Source organism: Salmo trutta, chromosome 24, assembly GCF_901001165.1.
Source record: "Salmo trutta chromosome 24, fSalTru1.1, whole genome shotgun sequence".
NCBI lineage: Eukaryota > Metazoa > Chordata > Actinopteri > Salmoniformes > Salmonidae > Salmo > Salmo trutta.
In genome coordinates, this window is record NC_042980.1 from 42,933,826 (window position 1) to 42,958,543 (window position 24,718).

Genomic DNA, 24,718 nt, shown 5'->3' on the forward strand with positions numbered 1-24,718 from the left:
CCTCAGAATGTTCCTCTGCTGTCTCTACCCATGGGCCTCAGAAAGTCCCTCTGCTGTCTCTACCCATGGGCCTCAGAAAGTTCCTCTGCTGTCTCTACCCATGGGCCTCAGAAAGTTCCTCTGCTGTCTCTACCCATGGTACTCAGAAAGTCCCTCTGCTGTCTCTTTACTAGTCCTGTATAAGTGGACCAATATAGCCGTCTGTAGCGCATGTAAAAAAAAATGTCTGCCACTACCGAGGTCTGAGCGTGACCTCACTCTGTCCTTCCACACAAAGCTTCAGAGGGAGATTGCCATCGCAGTACGTCAGGGCCTGTTTGCCAATGTGTCTTCCTAATGGCTGTGTCCAAAAAGCCTCTAATGTTGCAGAGACACTGTGTTGGTACTGGCCTGTCAGACAGGGATTTCTTGTGTTGAGCAATCTCTGCATGTTTGCGTTTGGCTTTAGTGTGCATGTCCTGCCATGTTCCAACGAGCTGGGGGAGGACGGGCTGGGGGAGGAGTTGTAACTGTGCATGAGAAAGTGTGTGTGTGTGTGTGTGTGTGTGTGTGTGTGTGTGTGTGTGTGTGTGTGTGTGTGTGTGTGTGTGTGTGTGTGTGTGTGTGTGTGTGTGCGTGTGCCAGGTTCACAGCTGGAGTGCTACTGCTCTCAGCAGGGCAAATCTCCTTCAGATGAAAGGTTGCATGCAAATGTCACTTTGCACCGGCTGCATCTCTCTCAGTTCAACAAGGAAATGTCTGCTTGGCTAATCTGATGAAGACTCCACTGGCAATAGCTGATTTCCAAGGAATATTTCTCCCAAAGAAATTCCACAGAATTTCACAGTACCTTACTTCAGGAGCCTTTACCATGGTTGTGAAATCTGCAGCAGACTTTAAAACTGTTTGAGAGCATTCTTCTGTACGGTAGATAGAAGCCATTTACCCCCTCCCTTCCATCTTTTTAAGACTTCTAGCAAGTTACAAACCAAAGATTAGCCCACTTTCAACGGTCTTATGTTAGTAGCCCTAAGGAAACAGGTCTGACACCGACATCTTACTCAGTCAGAAATCCCTTTGTCCCTTTGTGTTGTCATGTGTTGCTGCCATGCTATGTTGTTGTCTTAGTGCAGTGTTGTGTTGTCTCTCTTGTCGAGATGTGTGTTTTGTCCTATATTTTTTATTTGACTTTTTTATCCCAGCCCCCGTCCCCACAGGAGGCCTTTTGCCTTTTGGTAGGCCGTCAATGTCAATACGAATTTGTTCTTAACTGACTTGCCTAGTTAAATAAAGGTTAAATAAATAAAATAAATGAAATAACATTTTAAAAACATATAGTGTTGCCATATGGCCAGATATGTATCATTACCTACATGGTATTATATACAGTATATAACTTGACTCAATTGGATTCATTTCTGCAATAGGAGCTAGAGTAAACTCCCAGAGGCTTGATAGCTGGACAGTATGTACGATAACACTCAGGAAACAGAAACACTGACTTCAGACATGAGTAAAGTTGATACAATGAGAATCAAATCAAATCAAATCAAATTTATTTATATAGCCCTTCGTACATCAGCTGAAATCTCAAAGTGCTGTACAGAAACCCAGCCTAAAACCCCAAACAGCAAGCAATGCATGTGAAAGAAGCACGGTGGCTAGGAAAAACTCCCTAGGAAAAACTCCTGAGAAAGGCCAAAAACCTAGGAAGAAACCTAGAGAGGAACCAGGCTATGAGGGGTGGCCAGTCCTCTTCTGGCTGTGCCGGGTGGATATTATAACAGAACATGGTCAAGATGTTAAAATGTTCGTAAATGACCAGCATGGTCAAATAATAATAATCATAGTAATTGTCGAGGGTGCAACAAGCACGTCCGGTGAACAGGTCAGGGTTCCGTAGCCGCAGGCAGAACAGTTGAAACTGGAGCAGCAGCATGGCCAGGTGGACTGGGGACAGCAAGGAGTCATCATGCCAGGTAGTCCTAGGGCTCAGGTCCTCCGAGAGAAAGAAAGAAAGAAAGAGAGAATTAGAGAGAGCATATTTACATTCACACAGGACACCGGATAAGACAAGAGAATACTCCAGATGTAACAGACTGACCCTAGCCCCCCGACACATAAACTACTGCAGCATAAATACTGGAGGCTGAGACAGGAGGGATCAGAAGACACTGTGGCCCCATCCGATGATACCCCCGGACAGGGCCAAACAGGCAGGATATAACCCCACCCACTTTGCCAAAGCACAGCCCCCACACCACTAGAGGGATATCTACAACCACCAACTTACCGTCCGAAGACAAGGCCGAGTATAGCCCACAAAGATGTCCACCACGGCACAACCCAAGGGGGGGCGCCAACCCAGACAGGAAGACCACGTCAGTGGCTCAACCTACTCAAGTGACGCACCCCTCCCATGGACGGCATGGAAGAACACCAGTAAGTCAGTGACTCAGCCCCTGTAAAAGGGTTAGAGGCAGAGAATCCCAGTGGGAAGAGGGGAACCGACAAGGCAGAGACAGCAAGGGCGGTTCGTTGCTCCAGCCTTTCCGTTCACCTTCACACTCCTGGGCCAGACTATACTTAATCATAGGACCTACTGAAGAGATAAGTCTTCAGTAAAGACTTAAAGGTTGAGACTGAGTCTGCGTCTCTCACATGGGTAGGCAGACCATTCCATAAAAATGGAGCTCTATAGGAGAAAGCCCTACCTCCAGCCGTTTGCTTAGAAATTCTAGGGACAATTAGGAGGCCTGCGTCTTGTGACCGTAGCGTACGTGTAGGTATGTACGGCAGGACCAAATCGGAAAGATAGGTAGGAGCAAGCCCATGTAATGCTTTGTAGGTTAGCAGTAAAACCTTGAAATCAGCCCTTGCCTTAACAGGAAGCCAGTGTAGGGAAGCTAGCACTGGAGTAATATGATCAAATTTTTTGGTTCTAGTCAGGATTCTAGCAGCCGTATTTAGCACTAACTGGAATCATAACAACATGGAATCATAAACTGTACTGCTCTCCCATCCTTAAGAAGTCATTTTCCAGTGTTTTCACACCTCCTCCTTCTGATTGGGTGCACAGGATCAGTGTTTGTCACTCGAACCATTCAGAAACAGGCTACCTTTGTGTGTGGACAGACCAATAGAGAAACAGACAAATTCCTCTACAGAAAAAAAGGTCTGTTTTTTTTGTCCCACGTCCTAATATGGGCATGGGCGTCAGTCCACAGTGAGATAGCTATGTGATCACATCACCGTCTGGAAATACCAACTTTTGGACCATAGTATGGAATATATGGAGTTTTTTTACACGTTGACTTGACATTGTAAAATATTATTCAAAATATGCGTAATTCCAGTAGCCCCAGTGATTGTGTATGCTTTAGTAAACCTTATTAGATTACATGTAAATGCATTGTTGAATATTTGATCAAAGATATGAAAGTGGTTTTCTGGTCAAGGTCCCCTCCAGAATGTTAGTGTGTAGTGTATTCTCTGGTCAGCTGGAGGCAGTTGTTGGGAACGGTTTGACTTCTCTGCTCATTCTGTACCTTTGGGGAAAAGGATTGTGGGAGTAGCTTCCTGTGAGAGGAAGCTCTGTTGGCCTGTAATAGTCTATTCTTTATATTCCCCTGCAGCCTACAGAGAATTAACAAATAGCTTGGGGAGGTCTCTCTGCCTTTATGCCATCCTCATGGCCCTGTTATTACCAAGCCAAACAAAACATAATAACTGGCTATCAAATTATTAAATAACTGTGTTGAGGATTCCTTAGCTGTGCAACACCTGAGTATCAAATTCTGCACACAAAGATATTGGTAGTAAACAATGTGGCATTAGACTGAATCATGTGATTCAAAGATTACACTGATCCAGATTGACACTTTCAGTACAGTTTTTATAACAAGGGTCAAAAAGTAATCTAATACAAATGAATGTAGTACTCTTGAATATATTTGTAGGTCGAACATAAATCAGAGTACATAGCACTATCATTTTATTATAGTCTCTATGACATACTCTATGTTGTCAGCCGGTCAATGAATATGTGGATTGTCCTGGCCCTTTCGTGTTGTACGACCCTTGACACGGTGCTGACGGTTTCACAGCAGTAGTACGAGTCAGCGTTTGGATCCAGATGGGCTGGAACCTGATTCAGAAGCACCCTCTCGTGCTGAGTGCTCTCATCTCATGCAGCTAGTTATTCACTTCACCTGGGCAAGGGCTTTTCACTGGTAGAAGTGAATTGTTTATTTCATCTAAAAACCCTCTAATCAATTAACCAGTGCACTGAGCCAGATAGAAATATTTTGCGCATACAGTACATTAGAATGTATAGCTAGAATGTTAATCACCGACAAAAAACACACATTTCCCTTGCATTACTAATCACGTGAGGACTGAACTAGTTTTAAGAAAAATCTATAAAATAACAGTAATCCTAATAGGATGTGTTTTCTATGACCGTCTTTCAGGACAGGAATAGGAATATCCAGGACACCTACAGCACCCAGTGTTCACAGGAAGGCCCAAGAAGATCATCAAGGACCTCTGCCATATGTACGTAGTCATTGAACACTGGTCACTTTAATAATGTTTACATTACTGTTTTACCCACTTCATATGCATATACTGTATTCTAGTCATGGTTCATCCTATATAACTACTGCTGTCCACTTCATATGTATATACTGTATCTAGTCATGGTTCATCCTATATAACTACTGCTGTCCACTTCATATGTATATACTGTATCTAGTCAAGGATCATCCTATACAACTACTGCTGTATACACCTTTTTCTATTCATATAATGTCGATAATGTCTGTACACACCATTATATACATAGAAATGTACATTCCGGACTCTGACATTGCTCGTTCTGATGTTTCTTCATTTCTTTATTTAGATTTTGGGTATTTATGTGTATTTGTTTTGTATTGGCACTGTTGGAGTTAGAAACATCAGCATTTCGCTGCACCTACGATAACATCTACAAAAATATGTGTTCACGACCAATAAAAGTTCTTATTTGATTTGACTTGAGTAAAATTTCAGGACTCTTTCCACCCCTGCCCATTGATTGGGTTAATCAGGGGTGAGGCCAGTCTAACTAGTACAACTAGAGGTGTTGCCCTAATTATCCAATTTAAAGAAATATATATATTTAACCTTTATTTAACTTAACCGTGACCCCACTTTCAATGACTACAGTGCAATGACTGTACTGTGAATACCACTCATTTCAACAAGTATTAATCAACTAATGTTGATCATTATCAAATTATGGTAGGCTAAATGGAGTCAAGAATAGCTTTGTGTTGTTGAGACAGTGTCCTTGAGAAACCTGCTTTTCCCATGAAATACAGCCCAGATGGAAACCCACACTGGAACATAAACAAACATGGGCTCTGTGGGTTTCCCATGCGTGTAGATACAGCTATCTGCCTATATACAACTACTGAAACCAACAGTAAACCTCTCTGCTAATTTTACTTTCATAACCATCATAATTACTCATCAATGGATGAATGTCTTTAGACATGTACAATGCGGGTGTATGTTCAGACGAGAAGAATAAGGCATTTCAACAATGGCATTTTCTCAAAGGTTAGATGGGTATTGTAAGTAGTTTTTCTCTCATAGTCAGGGGATGTTTCCATTGCACGCTGCCGTACACATTCTAGCAATGTGTATAATGACAATGTATTCTTTAATGGCGGAATTTTGGAATTCGAGAGCGTTATGATTTCTAGTCACTTTAGTGACGAACATAACAGATTTTTGTATTTTATAATACAAAGCCAAAGTAACCACAACTTCAGCACAATTGTTGTCCGTTAACAGCCTCCAGTTTCTAAATGCCGTCCATACCAGATGTGTGTTATGCCTGCAGAGATGTGACCTGTCTGCCTACCTGGATCGGTATGTTGTCACTTTCACCTCAACATTCTTCAGGGACAGTGGAGGATATACACCATATTCCCACGTATTTCCCAGAGGGCATTGCGTATACCCACCTCTTACTCCCCACAATGTGTATCAATGTAGTGGAGGTATATGCCGTATAATTTAATAAGGCTCATGGAACGAAATGGAAATGTTTAGCTACATTTATTTGCATTTTTTTTTTATTGTACCTTTATTTAACTAGGCAAGTCAGTTACACATTCTTATTTACAATGACGGCCTACACCGGCCAAACCCGGACGACGCTGGGCTAATTGAGCACCACCCTTTGGGACTCCCAATCACCGCCAGTTATGATACAGCCTGGATTCGAACCAGGGTGTCTGTAGTGATGCCCCTAGCACTGCGATGCAGTGCCTTAGACCACTGTGCCACTCGGGAGCCAGTGATCAACTATTATTTCTTCACATTATCGGTGGGATTTTGGCAATAGGCTACTTTGAAGCAAGATAAGACATGCATCATAATATGAAGTAAATGTCCACGTTTCAAACAATTAAGGAACAGGATATAGCGATGCTACTGATAGGCCTAACTGGCTTCTGATAGATGGAAAGGCTTTCCCAAAAACCTTCTCAATTAAATGTTAACTAGCGACAAAGTAGCCTATGCTTACCTAGCAGAATGATATCATGATTATTTGCATCAGTCCAGTGGCCATTTGTTTTGCAAACTCCATCTCAGATGCTACAGAAACACTACTAACCAAACAGCAGTGCTAGGTGCCTGTACTACAGAAACACTGCTAACCAAACAACAGTGCTAGGTGCCTGTACTACAGAAACACTGCTAACCAAACAACAGTGCTAGGTGCCTGTACTACAGAAACACTGCTAACCAAACAACAGTGCTAGGTGCCTGTACTACAGAAACACTGCTAACCAAACATCAGTGCTAGGTGCCTGTACTACAGAAACACTGCTAACCAAACAACAGTGCTAGGTGCCTGTACTACAGAAACACTGCTAACCAAACATCAGTGCTAGGTGCCTGTACTACAGAAACACTGCTAACCAAACAACAGTGCTAGGTGCCTGTACTACAGAAACACTGCTAACCAAACAACAGTGCTAGGTGCCTGTACTACAGAAACACTGCTAACCAAACAACAGTGCTAGGTGATTTGCTACAGAAACACTGCTAACCAAACAACAGTGCTAGGTGCCTGTACTACAGAAACACTGCTAACCAAACAACAGTGCTAGGTGCCTGTACTACAGAAACACTGCTAACCAAACATCAGTGCTAGGTGCCTGTACTACAGAAACACTGCTAACCAAACAACAGCGCTAGGTGCCTGTACTACAGAAACACTGCTAACCAAACAACAGTGCTAGGTGCCTGTACTACAGAAACACTGCTAACCAAACATCAGTGCTAGGTGCCTGTACTACAGAAACACTGCTAACCAAACAACAGCGCTAGGTGCCTGTACTACAGAAACACTGCTAACCAAACAACAGTGCTAGGTGCCTGTACTACAGAAACACTGCTAACCAAACAACAGCGCTAGGTGCCTGTACTACAGAAACACTGCTAACCAAACAACAGTGCTAGGTGCCTGCACACTTGAGTTAAAGAGTGACTACACTCAAAACTACACCAAAAATGTATTTGATTTTTCCCAGACCTCAAAGTGGTGCCCTGATGTAGTTATTGTTGTGAACTTAGAACATCCTATTTGTTTTGGTATTAAAAACATCTGTTCTGACTCAGTTGACAGCCTCTGTTTCAATAGTAGACCTACTATTAGCCTAATACACAGTACAGCATGGCTTGGCCCGACTGTGAAAGACCCACATGAGATTGATCATTTTAGGTCATTCATAGTATGTCACTGTTTCTCATAGAAATGTTCACACAGGCCACTTGGGAAAGTATTGTCAAAATAGTCCACTACTGTTTAAAAAAAAAAAAAGAGGAAGTCCCCCTTGTTTTAATGCTCCAGTTCCTACCATTCTCAGAATGTAAGCTTGTTTAAGATTCGTCACCTGCTTGTCTGAAAATAAAAAGGAGACTTTTCTAACTGAGCAAGTGTCAGCCAGCTCATGCAGAGACCAGAGACCATTTATGTTCATAAGACCTCACAAATTATCTGCTATTCAAATCATAATAACTTACTTTATATGATTGTTATTCGATTTATAATGACAGATTATTTAAACAACCATAGATGATCCTACAATATGATGAATTAAGTGGACAGCATGTCATATGATGATAGAGTTGTTAATAAATACTGATTGTCTCCCTGAAGCATATAGCACTGTATGATCACACTTGATAATCTGTTTGGTTTATTTGGGACATTTCTGTAAAGAAGGACTGCTGTGAGAAGACCAATAGCAGAGTGCCTGTCTGCTGACTGACTGCAAGTCTTAAATAGGAACTTTAATCAGTAATGAGGAACTAACTTCCTGACAACTGAGCTACTGAAAATGGGCCATAGAGCAAAATGCCCTCACATTGTTACCAACATGCAACAGTGTACACAAGAGCTGTGCCAGAAATAGAACAACAATTTCTCAAGCCCACCAGTGATATGACAAATATTTTTGAATAAATATGATAGATGATTTTGTATGTGTCTGACCTGTAACACGTTTTCTGAGTAGTGAAAGGTACATCAATAGAGAAATGTGGACGGAATTATGATTATCTTATTTTGTCAGCCATGGATGAATCAGCCATTTCTTTTTACAGAAAAAAAGGTTCAACAGCTTTCTCCTGATTCCTTTAAGACATAATTGTTTCTTTGTATCCTTACAACCAAAGCTCATTGATTTAGAATTGCGAACAGCACCGGTCTCTGTAAGAGGCAGGGGGTGTTATGAGCCGTAAGCACCTGTCTGCTACCATGGAAACAGAGAGAGAAAGAGGGACCTGGCCATTCAGCTTTGAGGCTGAACACAGAGACAGAGATGTGTTCAGCACTACAGAGGCTGCTAGCTGCAGCTATTCTGGTGGCTGTTGCAACTTCCTGTAGGAACCAGCTAGCCCTCATTCACCCAGTGGTGTTTCCTGTTCAGAAAATGACTTGCTGGTGCTGGCAGTGAAAGCATTTGCATGTCCTTACGTGAATTAATTGTACTATTTCATTTATTTATGGTTTGCGGGGGTATAGTATTTCATGGCTGACAGAGTTTGTGGTGGATTTTTAATCATTCTGTACTATTTTAATGCTAAACTTTCAGAATAAGAATGTTGTCAAGTATGAAGCAGAGCCATTCATTTTAAATTAAAAGGCTCTGCTATGAAGTGTCAAATAATTATTATTCTGTGAAGATGAGAATTGAGACGGTCGTATGCCTACATTACTGGATAGAGAATACGGAACCCGGAACACAGAACCCGGAACACAGAATACAGAATAGTACAGTAACGGCAGCATCTAGTATGTGGCCTGAGTCTCAAAGCCCTTGATTAGATTTACACTCCAGCCGTCATGAGGATCAGGCTGAGGCACCCAGGGACTCAAAGACATCTGTGTTCTCCCAGAGAGAGAGCTGAGCTGCAGCCCACAGCCGATCCAGCAGGCAGAGAGGCAACTGCCTTCCCATCACAACACTGGCAGATGGCCTTCTGGGCCCTCACTGTGGGCCACGTTCATCACAATCACCTCTCTGTGTGTGTGTGTGTGTGTGTCTGTGTGCAGACACCATAATGGCGATGACATCACGGTCCAGAGAAGTCCATGAAAACATCAGAGGATGAGGGAGGGAAGGAGCCCGGAGGACAGAGGAGGGATATTACGTTACCCTGCCAGTTTAAAATCCTATTAGTTCAACACTACAACGGATTAGCCTTTTGTGGATGCTGTTCAATGGATGGACATTGGACACCATTGGGCACATTCTAACAGTTTATTAACTGTTGGGGTTGGCTGAAGGAGCACTCTGGGGCAGATTTCTTACTGAAAAGCAGCAACCGTTTAACTACATGGGCTCATCTATTCCCTCCATACCTGGATACCAAGATAAAATCATCCTTCACTCTTAATCTTAATCTTAATCTTCACTCTGAATCATCTTTACATAAATACTACTCAGGTGCAGTAGTTAAAGCTAAAAGTTATTGTAGAATATGTAATTAAAATGGCACATACTGTATGAGTAAAATCACAACATTGCCATGGCCAGTATTGACATGGGCTATTTGATTCTCTGTCTTTGGAAAGTGTTTTGATAAAGTGAGCAGTTAGTCAATTTATTAGTGTTAATGAGGGGCACAAAAGGGTGGCAGCGTCCGTAGCTGACGTGGTAGCCCCTCATTCACCGGGATATGTGACATGGGCTGCTGTGTTCCTTCGTCATTTGGCCCTTGTGTCTTTCCACATTGTGTTTGGACACTGATGGCATTCTGTGTGACTGGAAGGTATGTAGAGAGGGAGGGTGAGGAGAGGTTGACAGATATGTAACGGTTTTGCAGCTCAGTTAAAGAATATAACCCATAGTATTGTATTGTGTACTGAGGGGTCTTTCAATCCTACAGGTAGCCTAGTGGTTAGAGCGTTGGGCCAGTAACCAAAAGGTTGCTGGGTTGAATCCCTGAGCTGACAAGATAAAAATCTGTTGTTCTGCCCCTGAACAAGACAGTTAACCCACTGTTCCCTGGTAGGCTGTCATTGTAAATAAGAATTTGTTCTTAACTGACTTGCCTAGTTAAATCCGTTTTGTCACCAAAGCCCCATATACAACCCACCACTGCGATCTGTATGCTCTCGTTGGCTGGCCTTCACTTCATAATCGTCGCCAAACACATTGGCTCCAGGTCATCTACAAGACCCTGCTAGGTAAAGTCCCCCCTTATCTCCGCTCACTGGTCACCATAGCAGCACCCACCTGTAGCACGCGCTCCAGCAGGTATATCTCTCTGGTCACCCCTAAAGCCAACTCCTCCTTTGGTCGTCTCTCCTTCCAGTTCTCCGCTGCCAACGACTGGAACGAACTACAAAAATCTCTGAACTTGGAAACACTTATCTCCCTCACTAGCTTTAAGCACCAGCTGTCAGAGCGGCTCACAGATCACTGCACCTGTACATAGCCCATCTATAATTTAGCCCAAACTACTACCTCTTCCCCTACTGTATTTATTTACTTTATTTATTTTGCTAATTTGCACCATATTATTTATATTTGAACTTTGAACTTTCTTCAAACTACAAATCTACCATTCCAGTGTTTTTCTTGCTATACTTTATTTACTTTGCCACCATGGCATTTTTTTGCTTTTACCTCCCTTATCTCACATCATTTGCTCACATTGTATATAGTCTTATTTATTTTATTTTTTTTCTACTGTATTATTGACTGTATGTTGTTTACTCCATGTGTAACTCTGTGTTGTTGTATGTTGTCGAACTGCTTTGCTTTATCTTGGCCAGGTCGCAATTGTAAATGAGAACTTGTTCTCAACTTGCCTACCTGGTTAAATAAAGGTGAAATAAATAAATAAATAAAATAAAGGCTAAAATGCAAAAATCTGTATGTTACATCCCAAGACTTTAAGTAGGATTACTATTCCAAAAACAACATCTCTTGATGTCACCTTTGTTAATGTGTTTTCTTAAACGGCAAATTCCCTTAAATGGTAAATAAACAACACGTTGTAAATTGAAAATGACTTTGGATAGTAATCCTACTTAAGCCTGGGAATCAGAATGAGCCCAGTTCTGTAGATGAGACCTAAGAGGTACGTATATAATGCTGAACATGCTCTGATCACACCTACTGTGATGGTCCGGGCCTAAAACAACACTAGACACTATGGAACACAAAGTTTTTACAATCTCATCCTGGAATATACAAGGTCTGAGGTCATCTGCCTTTGGCCTAAAGAGCTGGAACCCAGACTTCACCAAAGAAAATGGAAACACAGACATTGTTATCCTACAAGAAACATGCTATAAAGAAGACGGACCCATTGGTTGACCTCTAGGTTACAGAGAGCTAGTAGTCCCATTCACCAAACTACCGGGTGTGAAACAGGGAAGAGACTCAGGGGGTAATGCTAATTTGGTATAGAACAGACCCAACCCACTCTATTAAATTAGTCAAAACATTTTACATCTGGCTAGAAGTGAATATGGAAATGATCTCAACAGAGAAAAAATGTCCTCATGTGTGCTACCTTTATCCCCCAATAGAATCCACATACTTTAACGATGACAGCTTCTCCATCCAAGAGGGGGAGATCAACAATTTCTAGCCTCAAGGACATGTACTAGTCTGTGGCATGGACAAACACCTACCTGGAGGGGAAAGCATTCCCTCCCCCATATGCCCCCCTAGACAACATTACCAACAAAAATGGGTCACAACTCCTGCAGCTCTGTCAGACGCTGGTGTACATAGTCAATGGTAGGCTTCGAGGGGACTCCTATGGTAGGTACACCTATAGCTCATCTCTTGGCAGTAGTACTGTTGTCTACTTTATCACTGACCTCAACCCAGAGTATCCTAGAGCGTTCACGGTCAGTCCACTGACACCCCTATCAGATCACAGCAAAATCACACTCTACTTGAACAGAGCTACAGTGGCTTGCGAAAGTATTCTTCCCCCTTGGCATTTTTCCAATTTTGTTTCCTTACAACCTGGAATTAACATTTATTTTTTGGGGATATGTATCGTTTGAATTACACAACATGCTTACCACTTTGAAGATGCAAAATATTTTTTGTTTGTGAAACAAATAAGAAATAAGACAAAAAAACTGAAAACTTGAGCGTGCATAACTATTCACCCCCTCAATGTCAATACTTTGTAAAGCCACCTTTTGCAGCAATTACAGCTGCAAGTCTCTTGGGGTATGTCTCTATAAGCTTGGCACATCTAGCCACTGTTTTTTTTCTCATTCTTCAAGGCAAAACTGCTCCAGTTCCTTCAAGTTAGAATGGGTTCGGCTGGTGTACAGCAATCTTTAAGTCATACCACAGATTCTCAATTGGATTGAAGTCTGTACTTTGACTAGGCCATTCCAAGACATTTAAATGTTTCCCCTTAAACCACTCAAGTGTTGCTTTAGCAGTATGCTTAGGGTCATTGTCCTGTTGGAAGGTGAACCTCTGTCCCAGTCTCAAATCTCTGGAAGACTGAAATAGGTTTCCCTCAAGTGTCCTTGTATTTAGCACCATCCATCATTCCTTTAATTCTGACCAGTTTCCCAGTCCCTGCTGATGAAAAAAATCCCGACAGCATGATGCTGCCACCACCATGCTTCACTGTGGAGATGGTGTTCTCGGGGTGATGAGAGGTGTTAGCGTTTTAGCGTTTTCCATAGCGTTTTCCTTGATGGCCAACAAGCTACATTTTTGTCTCATCTGACCAGAGTACCTTCTTCCATATGTTTGAGGAGTCTCCCACATGCTTTTTGGCAAACACCAAAAGTGTTTGCTTATTTTTTTCTTTAAGCAATGCCTTTTTTCTGGCCACTCTTCCGCAAAGCCCAGCTCCATAAAGTGTACGGCTTAAAGTGGTCCTATGGACAGATAATCCAATCTCCGCTGTGGAGCTTTGCAGCTCTTTCAGGGTTATCTTTGGTCTCTTTGTTGCCTCTCTGATAAATGCCCTTCTTGCCTGGTCCGTGAGTTTTGGTGGGCGGCCCTCTCTTGGCAGGTTTGTTGTGGTGCCATATTCTTTCCATTTTTTAATAATGAATTTAATGGTGCTCCGTGGGATATTCAAAGTTTCTGATATATTTTTTTAACCCAACCCTGATCTGTACTTCTCCACAACTTTGCCCCTGACCTCTTTGGAGAGCTCCTTGGTCTTCACGGTGCCGCTTGCTTGGTGGTGCAGCTTGCTTAGTGGTGTTGCAGACTCTGGGGCCTTTCAGAACAAGTGTATATATACTGAGATCATGTGACAGATCATGTAACACTTAGATTGCACACAGGTGGACTTTACTTAACTAATTATGTGACTTCTGAAGGTAATTGGTTGCACCACATCTTATTTAGGGGCTTCACAGCAAAGTGGGTGAGTACATACTGTATGCACGAACCACTTTTCCATTTATTTATTTTTTTTAATTTTTGAAACAATATATATATTTTTTCACTTCATCAATTTGGCCTATTTTGTGTATGTCCATTACATGAAATCCAAATAAAAATAAATTTAAATTACAGGTTGTAATGCAACAAAATAGGAAAAACGCTAATTGAGATGAATACTTTTGCAAGGCACTGTATTCATACCTCGGCCTAAACATCAGCGCCATAGGTAACTTCCACAAAGCTGTGAACGATCTGAGAGCCAAGGCAAGAAGGGCCTTCTATGCCATCGAAAGGAACATACAATTTGACATACCAATTAGGATCTGGCTAAAAATACTTGAATCAGTTATAGAACCCACTGCCCTCTATGGTTGTGAGGTCTGGGGTCCGCTGACCAACCAAGAAATCACAAAATGGGACAAACACCAAATTGAGACTCTGTATGCAGAATTCTACAAAAATATCCTCTGTGTACAACGTAAAACATCAATTAATGCATTCAGAGCAGAATTAGGCCGATACCCGCTAATTATCAAAATCCAGAAAAGAGCCATTAAATTCTACAACCACCTAAAAGGAAGTGATTCCCAAACCTTCCTTAACAAAGCCATCACCTACAGAGAGATGAACCTGGAGAAAAGCCCCCTAAGCAAGCTGGTCCTGGGGCTCTGTTCACAAACACAACAGACCCCACAGATCCCCAGGACAGCAACACAATTAGACGCAACCAAATCAAGAGAAAACAAAAAGATAATTACTTGACACATTGGAAAGAATTTACAAAAAAAACGTGAATACCTGACCACTGTGACTGACCCAAAATGAAGGGAAGCGATGCTATTGAGAAAGGCTGCCATAGGCAGACCCTGCTCTCAAGAGAAGACAGGCTATGTGCACACTGCCCAGAAAATGAGGTGGAAACTGAGCTGCACTTCCTAACCTCCTGCCAAATGTATGACCATATTAGAGACACATATTTCACTCAGATGACACAGACCACAAAGATTTTGAAAACAAATCCAATTTTGATAAACTCCCTTATCTACTGGGTGAAATACCACAGTGTGCCATCACAGCAGCAAGATTTGTGACCTGTTGCCCGTAGAAAAGGGCACCCAGTGAAGAACAAACCATTGAACCATTGTAATTACAACCCATATTTATGTTTATTTATTTTCCCTTTTGTACTTTAACTATTTGTACATCATTACAACACAGTATATAGACATAATATGACATTTGAAATGTCTTTCTTTTTTTTGAACTTTTGTGAGTGTAATGTTTACTGTTAATTTTGTATTGTTTATTTCACTTTTATTTATTATCTATTTCACTTGCTTTGGCATTGTAAACATATATATATATATATATAACTTTATTTAACTAGACAAGTCAGTTAAGAACAACTTCTTATTTTCAATGACGACCTAGGAACAGTGGACAAGGAACAGCCTTGTTCAGGGGCAGACCAACAGATTTTTACCTTGTCAGCTTGGGGATTCGATCTTGCAACCTTTCGTTACTAGTCCAACGCTCTAACCACTAGGCTACCTGTTTCTCGTGCCAATAAAACCCCTTAAATTGAAATTGAGAGAGAGAGAGAAAGAGTGAGAGAAAGAGTGAGAGAAAGAGTGAGAGAGAGAGAGAGAGAGAGAGAGAGAGAGAGAGAGAAAGAGTGAAAGAAAGAGTGAGAGAGAGAACGAGAGGGAGAGAGATCGAGAGAGAGAGAAAGAGAGAACGAGAGAGAGAATGAGAGAGAGAGAAAGAGAGAACGAGAGAGAGAACGAGAGAGAGAGAGAGCGAGAGAGAGAAGATGCAGCCCAGAGAGGGTAGGACCCAAAGGACCTAATTTCTTCTCAGCCACTAAACAAGTCCACTAATGCTGCACTCACCCCTTCAGCTAGCAGATGGCCAGGGGCCAGGCCGTGGCAGAGTCCTCCATTCACAGAGACTAGGTGCGTCACAGTATATCTGCCATGGGGGCAATTATCATCTGTCTTGTGCCTGAGGAGAAGGACACACCCACTCCGACTCCTCCAAACACAGGCATTGAAAAATCAGAGCACCGAGAACAAGAGTTAAACTCTTAAACCCAGCAAAAACACTGGGCTTTCCATTATGTAACGGTCAGTCATAATCTGACGTCGGACTGTAATCTGTTGCCAAAAAAGACATCAACATAGTGACGTTTCTGTGTATTTGTGTCACAGTCGCCCAACGTATACTTAATCAATACGAGATAGACGCATTGATAGGGTCAGATGAATATCCACGGAGGAAGATGATGTCACTGTTGACAGAATCAGCAGACTAGATGATGTCACTGTTGACAGAATCAGCAGACTAGATGATGTCACTGTTGACAGAATCAGCAGACTAGATGATGTCACTGTTGACAGAATCAGCAGACTAGATGATGTCACTGTTGACAGAATCAGCAGACTAGATGATGTCACTGTTGACAGAATCAGCAGACTAGATGATGTCACTGTTGACAGAATCAGCAGACTAGATGATGATACTTATCCAGATTCTCCAACTGGATTTGACACGAGCATACAGCTTAACTGTAAGAAACCTGAATCAATTCCGGCACAAAGAGGAGAGTTCAAACTTGTTTGTATTTCCCTTTACAGCACAGAGGCCGCACCTGTGTTAGCACGTGACCTAGTTGCTGCCTGCCAGTGCTTGTCACCTTGGATTAGGTTCAGGTAGCTGTCAACTGTGTACCTGTCACCCCTCATTACAGAGCAGGTCGTCACAAAGCCACAGTAGACACAGAAAACGACACTCTCTGCCTGCCTGTGTCATAACATTTGCTCCCATAGGAATACCTATAGTGAAAGCCTGCTCAATGGAGTGTGTAACCGTCTAGATTGCTCCAGCTCCTAAATAAGTAATACAACAGGCAGTCGAATGCATGATCACTGTATTTGACCACAGTGCAGAAGTCAGCATCTTTCCTGCTGCTGTATTTTATCAGGCTACTCATGTCTCTTACCTTACACCAGAATCTCTGTTTGTGGGTGTGTGGGTGGGTGAGTGTGTGTGGGTATGTGGGTGGGTGTGTATGTGTGTGTGGGTGTATGTGTGGGTGTGTGTGTATGTGTGGGTGGGTATGTGTGTGGGTGTGTGTGTATGTGTGGGTGTGTGTATGTGTGGGTGGGTATGTGTGTGGGTGTGTGTGTATGTGTGTGGGTGTATGTGTGGGTGGGTGTATGTGTGGGTGGGTATGTGTGTGGGTGTGTGTATGTGTGGGTGGGTGGGTATGTGTGTGGGTGTGTGTATGTGTGGGTGGGTATGTGTGTGGGTGTGTGTATGTGTGGGTGGGTGTATGTGTGGGTGTGTGTGTATGTGTGGGTGGGTGGGTATGTGTGTGGGTGTGTATGTGTGTGGGTGTGTGTGTATGTGTGGGTGGGTGGGTATGTGTGTGGGTGTGTATGTGTGTGGGTGTATGTGTGGGTGGGTGTATGTGTGGGTGGGTATGTGTGTGTGTGTGTGTGTGTATGTGTGGGTGGGTGTATGTGTGGGTGTGTGTGTATGTGTGGGTGGGTATGTGTATGTGTGGGTGTGTGTGTATGTGTGGGTGGGTATGTGTGTGGGTGTGTGTATGTGTGGGTGGGTGTATGTGTGTGTGTGTGTGGGTGTGTGTATGTGTGGGTGTGTGTGTATGTGTGGGTGGGTATGTGTGTGGGTGTGTGTATGTGTGGGTGTGGGTGTATGTGTGGGTGGGTGGGTATGTGTGTGGGTGTGTGTGTGTGTATGTGTGGGTGGGTATGTGTGGGTGTGTGTGTATGTGTGGGTATGTGTGTGGGTGGGTGTAATAGCTTGCGTGGGGAGACAGTACTCCCTCCTCCACACTCAGACATGCTAGTAGTCTTGTCCAAGGGAGTGTTTGGAGAGTTGGAGGATGAGATGACAGCGGAGGGGGAGCCTCTCATTGTGCCTATGTCAGATGACTGTCTGAGATAGCTGCAGCAGAGCTGGAGGCAGACTGGGAAGGGGGGGGGGTCTCCTGCTCCTGTTTTTCTTGACTGACTGAACAATGTCCCAGTGCAGCTAGGAAGACGGAAGACGTCCTGTGCAGGGCTGTGATAGGCTGATCTGGGATCGACACTAGGCAGGGCTGGGCAGGGCCGGTTCGGACTAGGTGGAGGCTATAACTATACTGGGCTGGATCAGACTGTGTTGAGGCTATAACTATACTGGGCTGGATCAGACTGTGTTGAGACTATAACTATACTGGGCTGGATCAGACTGTGTTGAGGCTATAACTCTACTGGGCTGGATCAGACTGTGTTGAGGCTATAACTATACTGGGCTGGATCAGACTGTGTTGAGGCTATAACTCTACTGGGCTGGATCAGACTGTGTTGAGGCTATAACTATACTGGGCTGGATCAGACTGTGCAGAGGTTCTATACTGGGCTGGATCAGACTGTGTTGAGGCTATAACTATACTGGGCTGGATCAGACTGTGTTGAGGCTATAACTATACTGGGCTGGATCAGACTGTGTTGAGGCTATAACTACTGGGCTGGATCAGACTGTGTTGAGGCTATAACTATAGTGGGCTGGATCAGACTGTGTTGAGGCTATAACTATACTGGGCTGGATCAGACTGTGCAAAGGTTCTATACTGGGCTGGATCAGACTGTGTTGAGGCTATAACTATAGTGGGCTGGATCAGACTGTGTTGAGGCTATAACTCTACTGGGCTGGATCAGACTGTGCTGAGGTTCTATAGTGGGCTGGATCAGACTGTGTTGAGGCTATAACTATACTGGGCTGGATCAGACTGTGTTGAGGCTATAACTATACTGGGCTGGATCAGACTGTGTTGAGGCTATAACTCTACTGGGCTGGATCAGACTGTGCTGAGGTTCTATAGTGGGCTGGATCAGACTGTGTTGAGGCTATAACTATAGTGGGCTGGATCAGACTGTGTTGAGGCTATAACTCTACTGGGCTGGATCAGACTGTGCTGAGGTTCTATAGTGGGCTGGATCAGACTGTGCTGAGGTTCTATAGTGGGCTGGGTTTTACTGTGCTGTGTTATGCTATACTATTCTGTGCTGAGAGGCTGTGGTGAGGGGGTGGGACATTGCAGCCTCAGGATGTTCCTGACTGATCCCAAAGAAGATATGGACTCCTCTGCCATAAAGCCTGGGTCAGAGAACGATGTGCTTATTCTGGCCTTAGTCATGGTGGGAGAGGTTTCATGAGATAACATCATGATGAGGGGAGACAGACACTGTCTTTGGGGAAATCATTACAGCTTGATGAGGGGAGACAGACACTGTCTTTGGGGACATCATTACAGCTTGATGAGGGGAGACAGACACTGTCTTTGGGGACATCATTACAGCTTGATGAGGGGAGACAGACACTGTCTTTGGGGACATCATTACAGCTTGATGAGGGTAGACAGACACTGTCTTTAGTGACATCATTACAGCTTGATGAGGAGAGACAGACACTGTCTTTGGGGACATCATTACAGCTTGATGAGGGGAGACAGACACTGTCTTTGGGGACATCATTACAGCTTGATGAGGGGAGACAGACACTGTCTTTGGGTCATCATTACAGCTTGATGAGAGGAGACGGACACTGTCTTTGGGAACATCATTACAGCTTGATGAGAGGAGACAGACACTGTCTTTGGGAACATCATTACAGCTTGATGAGAGGAGACAGACACTGTCTTTGGGGACATCATTACAGCTTGATGAGGGGAGACAGACACTGTCTTTGGGGACATCATTACAGCTTGATGAGGAGAGACAGACACTGTCTTTGGGGACATAGGTGTCTGGTTAGACTGTAAACTCTCCTTCCAGACTCACATTAAGCATCTCCATTCCAAGATTAAATCTAAAATCGGCTTCCTATTTCACAACAAAGCATCCTTCACTCATGCTGCCAAACATACCCTCGTAAAACTGACTATCCTACCGATCCTCGACTTTGGCGATGTCATTTACAAAATAGCCTCCAACACTCTACTCAACAAATTTGATGAAGTCTATCACAGTGCCATCCGTTTTGTCACCAAAGCCCCATAAACTACCGACCACTGCGACCTGTACACTCTTGTTGGCTGGTCCTCGCGTCATACTCGTCACCAAACCCACTGGCTCCAGGTCATCTACAAGTATCTGCTAGGTAAAGCCCCGCCTTATCTCAGCTCACTGGTCACCATAGCAGCACCCACTCGTAGCAAGCACTCCAGCATGTATATCTCACTAGTCACCCCCAAAGCCAATTCTTCCTTTGGCCGCCTTTCCTTCCAGTTCTCTGCTGCCAATGACTGGAACAAACTGCAAAAATCACTGAAGCTGGAGACTCATATCTCCCTCTCTAACTTTAAGCACCAACTGTCAGAGCTGCTCACAGATCACTGCACCTGTACATAGCCCATCTGTATATAGCCCATCCAACTACCTCATCCCCATACTGTATTTATTTATCTTGCTCCTTTGCACCCCAGTATCTCTACTTGCACATTCATCTTCTGCACATCTACCATTCCAGTGTTTAATTGCTATATTGTAATTACTTCGCCACCATGGCCTATTTATTGCCTTACCTCCCTTATCCTACCTCATTTGCACATACTGTATATAGACTTTTTGTTCTGTATTATTGACTGTATGTTTGTTTATTCCATGTGTAACTCTGTGTTGTTGTATGTGTCAAACTGCTTTGCTTTATCTTGGCCAGGTCGCAGTTGCAAATGAGAACTTGTTCTCAACTAGCCTACCTGGTTAAATAAAGGACTTGTTCTCAACTAGCCTACCTGGTTAAATAAAGGACTTGTTCTCAACTAGCCTACCTGGTTAAATAAAGGACTTGTTCTCAACTAGCCTACCTGGTTAAATAAAGGTGAAATAAAAATAAAATAACATCAGTACAGCTTGATGTGGGTAGACAGTGTCTTTGGGACATCATTAGCAGAGGCTGTAATCTGCCCGAGTTGATGAGTCAAAATTCCCACATTACACAGGCAGACAAATTGATATCTTTAGCCACAAATTGGTCTTTTCACCAATCATATGGGCAAAATATTTGGGCAAAAGATCAGAATTAGGCTGCCTGTGTAAACACAGCCTTTGTTGTGCATGATTACGTTTCTACAGTACATTTAATTTCTCATTGGGAGTTGTGTCATCAAATCAAATGTATTTGTCACATACACATGGTTAGCAGATGTTAATGCGAGTGTAGCGAAATGCTTGTGCTTCTAGTTCCGACCATGCAGTAATATCTAACAAGTAATCTAACAAATTTCACAATTACCTTATACACACACAAGTGTAAAGGAATGAATAAGAATATGTACATATAAATATATGGATGAGCAATGGCCGAACAGCATAGGTAAGATGCAGTAATGGTATAGAGTACAGTATATACATATGAGATGAGTAATGTAGGGTATTTAAACATATAAAGTGGAATTGTTTAAAGTGACTAGTGATACATTACATCCAATTTTTAATTATTAAAGTGGCTAGAGATTTGAGTCAGCATGTTGGCGCCACTCAATGTTAATGGCTGTTTAACAGTCTGATGGCCTTGAGATAGCTGTTTTTCAGTCTCTCGGTCCCAGCTTTGATGCACCTGTACTGACCTCGCCTTCTGGATGGTAGCGGGGTGAACAGGCAGTGGCTCAGGTGGTTGTTGCCCCAAAGTGCCTTTGGGTCCCATGCTATTGGTGCCGTCAAGAGGCGGGGGGGGGGGGGGGTTGTGACTTGGATGATCATTCAAAAGATTTGACAGTCGGTGTTTTTCCCCCCAGGAGTCCCAGTTGTCTTGAACAGACTGAAGTAGAATTTCAGAGTTCCCAGTTGTTCTGAACGCAGCATAAGCACCTGACCAAATGAATCTGGTACGAGACCATGGTGTCCAGGAAGAATGGGGAAATCAAAAGACACTCGGCTGGAGATATCCACTTTCAGTGGGATTGTCAGACTAAACCAGTTTAACAGCAATCCACTTAATTAACCTGACTATACACCTGCCGATAGCTGTATCAAATTACGGACGGGGATGAGTTAGACTAGTAAAACCTCTATTGAGTATGCAAGCCATCTCCATTGGTGGCTAAACTTGAGAACATATTGCCAAAATGCTGATTGCCTGTTGGATGAGAAGGGAATGTTGTATTTAGACAAGGCATCATTGCAATATGGTCACCCCCCACCCCATTGAAAACATCAGTACAACTAAGCAATTACTATACTAGGAACAGCCATTGTAATATGTCCTTAGTCCAGCCCAACTAAGTAATAAGTCCTTTAAGAATGTGGCTTTCCTACCACAAGTCCAGACCAAGGGTTCATTGTTTTGCTGGGGCAGGCAGGCCATTAAGCCAGTTATAGTGATGAGTGCCAATGGTGCTTTTCTAGGTCAGTTGTGTCCACTGTGCCAAGGGCTCATCCACTTAGTGCGCCAAAGCTAGTGCGTCAGTGAAGCCACATCACCGGCATAAAAAAAAAAAAAAAAAAACTACTAGTCTTTCCCATCCAGCAGCACCTTTGCGCTTAACTGAAATAGGTTGCGTCACCTAGCCAGTTTTAGGCTAACTGGAAAGTGCTCAGGATAAGCATGCTAAATGACTAACCTGCAACCACACGCCCAGCAGATAGAAACACACTGCTTGGATTCTGATTAACAGTGATTGCACAGCCATTCCGCAGTATACAACGCAATTCCAGTAGTCCAAAAGGATACCACAAATTGGTAGACACTTGCAGAGTAGTAACGAACATTAATTTAGAGCAAGGTGTACAATGTGACACTTGAAACAAATGTAAGCATATTCAAAATGAAAATTACAATACCAAACAGTTACTTTTTTTTTTTTAATTGCATATCAAAACAAACTTGTGCATTCCAAGAATTGAACTTATACAAAACAATTTAACAAGTAACACAAAAACAAAACACTGCTTGATTTGAAAGCATTTCACAGGTGGCCAGAAGCTGAACTACACAGGATGTCAGAAGTGTGGGTCCCTGGTTGGACTGATCCATCACACCCTTGCTCTTCCCTTCACAACCACACGTGGCTGGCTGCAGGGACAGGGCAGGGACAGGTGACAGAGCACTGGAGTGAGGCAGGATGAGACGAGCGACAGATCCTCCTAGTCAGACTGCCAGTCAGTAGTTGTTTCCTGTCAGACTATGTAAAAGGGAGGGGTTGTAGGGAGGCTGTACAGGCTTCTGCTTTTGTCCAATTACAATGCAACTTAGGTTTTGGTTACACAGTTATACGGCTAAAACAAGTGAGAAAGAAAAAAGGCAATGCTCGTGGAATGTACAGTGCATAGTGGAGGCTTGGGCTTCATGCTGTTGCTTGCTTCTCCTGTTCAATGGCTGCAAGGAAGGGGATAACATGTTAGTTCTTAATGTTTCCACACAGTGTCAACTTAACAGCAAGACAACACCAATTTCACAAAGGATCATCAGCATTTGACAGAATAAACCTAACATACTTTCTTTGGTGGGCAAGGGGTTTTTCTCCTGCGTTTCAGTCTTCTTCAACTTGGTCTTGTCAAAGTTGGAGACTTCCGCAAGATCTGGCTTGTCAGACATCTTTGCAGAGGATCTGGTCAAAGAGCAGATGACACCGAACAATTAGACATTTAGGTTTCAATGCAAATGAAACAGCAAGAATTTATTCCACATTGGCAAATATGACCAAAAACTGTCTATGAAACCATGGGCCTTGCACACAATTTAACACAGCTTCCATGATAGTTACTCCTAATAGGCCCACAGTCAAACCAAAAAGCAGACAAAGAGCACAATCCCCTACAGCACATGTGTTGGGGGGGTAAGAAATGCTTTCATTCTCCCCCTGTAGGGCAGGGCAAGCAGCCCACATCTCTATCGAGTACATACAACCTAGTCCATTGCTTTTCTAGATTTACAAAAGCAACGTAAAATGGCATCATTTATGCAGTTTATTCTACAAGCACGTGTTCTCATTGGCGACAGATCTGGAGAACAGCATTGTGCCATTCTGTGAGAGCTGTCTGCAGGAGAAGAAGTCTAAAACCACCGCCCTGCTTGGCAGCATCGCTAAACAGGTTGAGGCTAACTAGTGGCGTCGACCATCAGGTCAGCATTTGCACATTCGCTTTATCATATTGACATTGTAGCACATCCTAAATCAAGACATGATAATATTTGTAGGCAACATTGTAGCCTACGTTAAAAATCTACACTTGATACGTTTCACTAAAAGAAACACTTACTAGGGTACCCACTTCAAGTGAGAGAACAAACAATGACGCACTATTGAATAGGACTTCACCAACATCTAGAAATACAATAAGTGAGCAATATATTGATGAAGCTTTAATGCTTAAGGCTATTGCAGCGGTTGGACCATTCCTAGCTTACACGACAGAACATACTGTAATGACCTGACTAGATCGCTACAATACTAACTACATGTCTGTAAAGTTACCCTCGTTGGTTAAACATGCTATGGTAGGCCTTATGACAATAAATAATTTGTTTGCGCACTCACCGGAGGTGTATTGGATACAGATGAATGTCGATCCAGATGGCGCAGAGCACAAGTGAAGGCGGGCTGGTCAATCAAAGTCTATTATACTCCGCAATATGCTAATGTCCCGCATGACGTCACGTCCCTTCACTCTCTTGCACAACTTGGTTGGGGGAAATATATATTACGTCATCTTTACAAGCGAGAGAGAGCGTAAGTAATAGTTATGGTTTTATTTGTTTATCGTATT

At 43.1% G+C, this 24,718-nt stretch overlaps 1 protein-coding gene and 1 long non-coding RNA gene across 2 annotated transcripts; one reads left to right on the top strand and one right to left on the bottom strand.

The window, feature by feature from the left end:
• The first annotated feature begins 4,121 nt into the window (after window positions 1-4,121).
• Window positions 4,122-10,085, top strand: LOC115161346 (uncharacterized). The gene is made up of 3 exons (XR_003869248.1): window positions 4,122-4,536; window positions 5,824-5,901; window positions 9,602-10,085. It is a non-coding gene; the product is annotated as an uncharacterized LOC115161346 (long non-coding RNA).
• A 12,709-nt stretch (window positions 10,086-22,794) lies between these two features.
• On the bottom strand, window positions 22,795-24,594 carry tmsb4x (thymosin beta 4 X-linked). The gene is made up of 3 exons (XM_029712263.1): window positions 24,490-24,594; window positions 23,447-23,559; window positions 22,795-23,327 (listed from the first exon to the last, which is right to left on the bottom strand). The coding sequence occupies exons 2-3, from the start codon at window positions 23,544-23,546 to the stop codon at window positions 23,296-23,298; spliced, it is 132 nt and encodes a 43-aa protein (XP_029568123.1). The 5' UTR covers window positions 23,547-23,559; window positions 24,490-24,594; the 3' UTR covers window positions 22,795-23,295.
• Between the last annotated feature and the right edge of the window lie 124 nt (window positions 24,595-24,718).

Excerpts from the sequence above, each read along its gene's own strand:
- tmsb4x (XM_029712263.1), bottom strand. The coding sequence starts at position 23,546 with ATGTCTGACAAGCCAGATCTTGCGGAAGTCTCCAACTTTGACAAGACC. Across the intron at positions 23,328-23,446 it reads CCCCTTGCCCACCAAAGAAA|CCATTGAACAGGAGAAGCAA; the intron begins GTATGTTAGGTT and ends CCTTCCTTGCAG.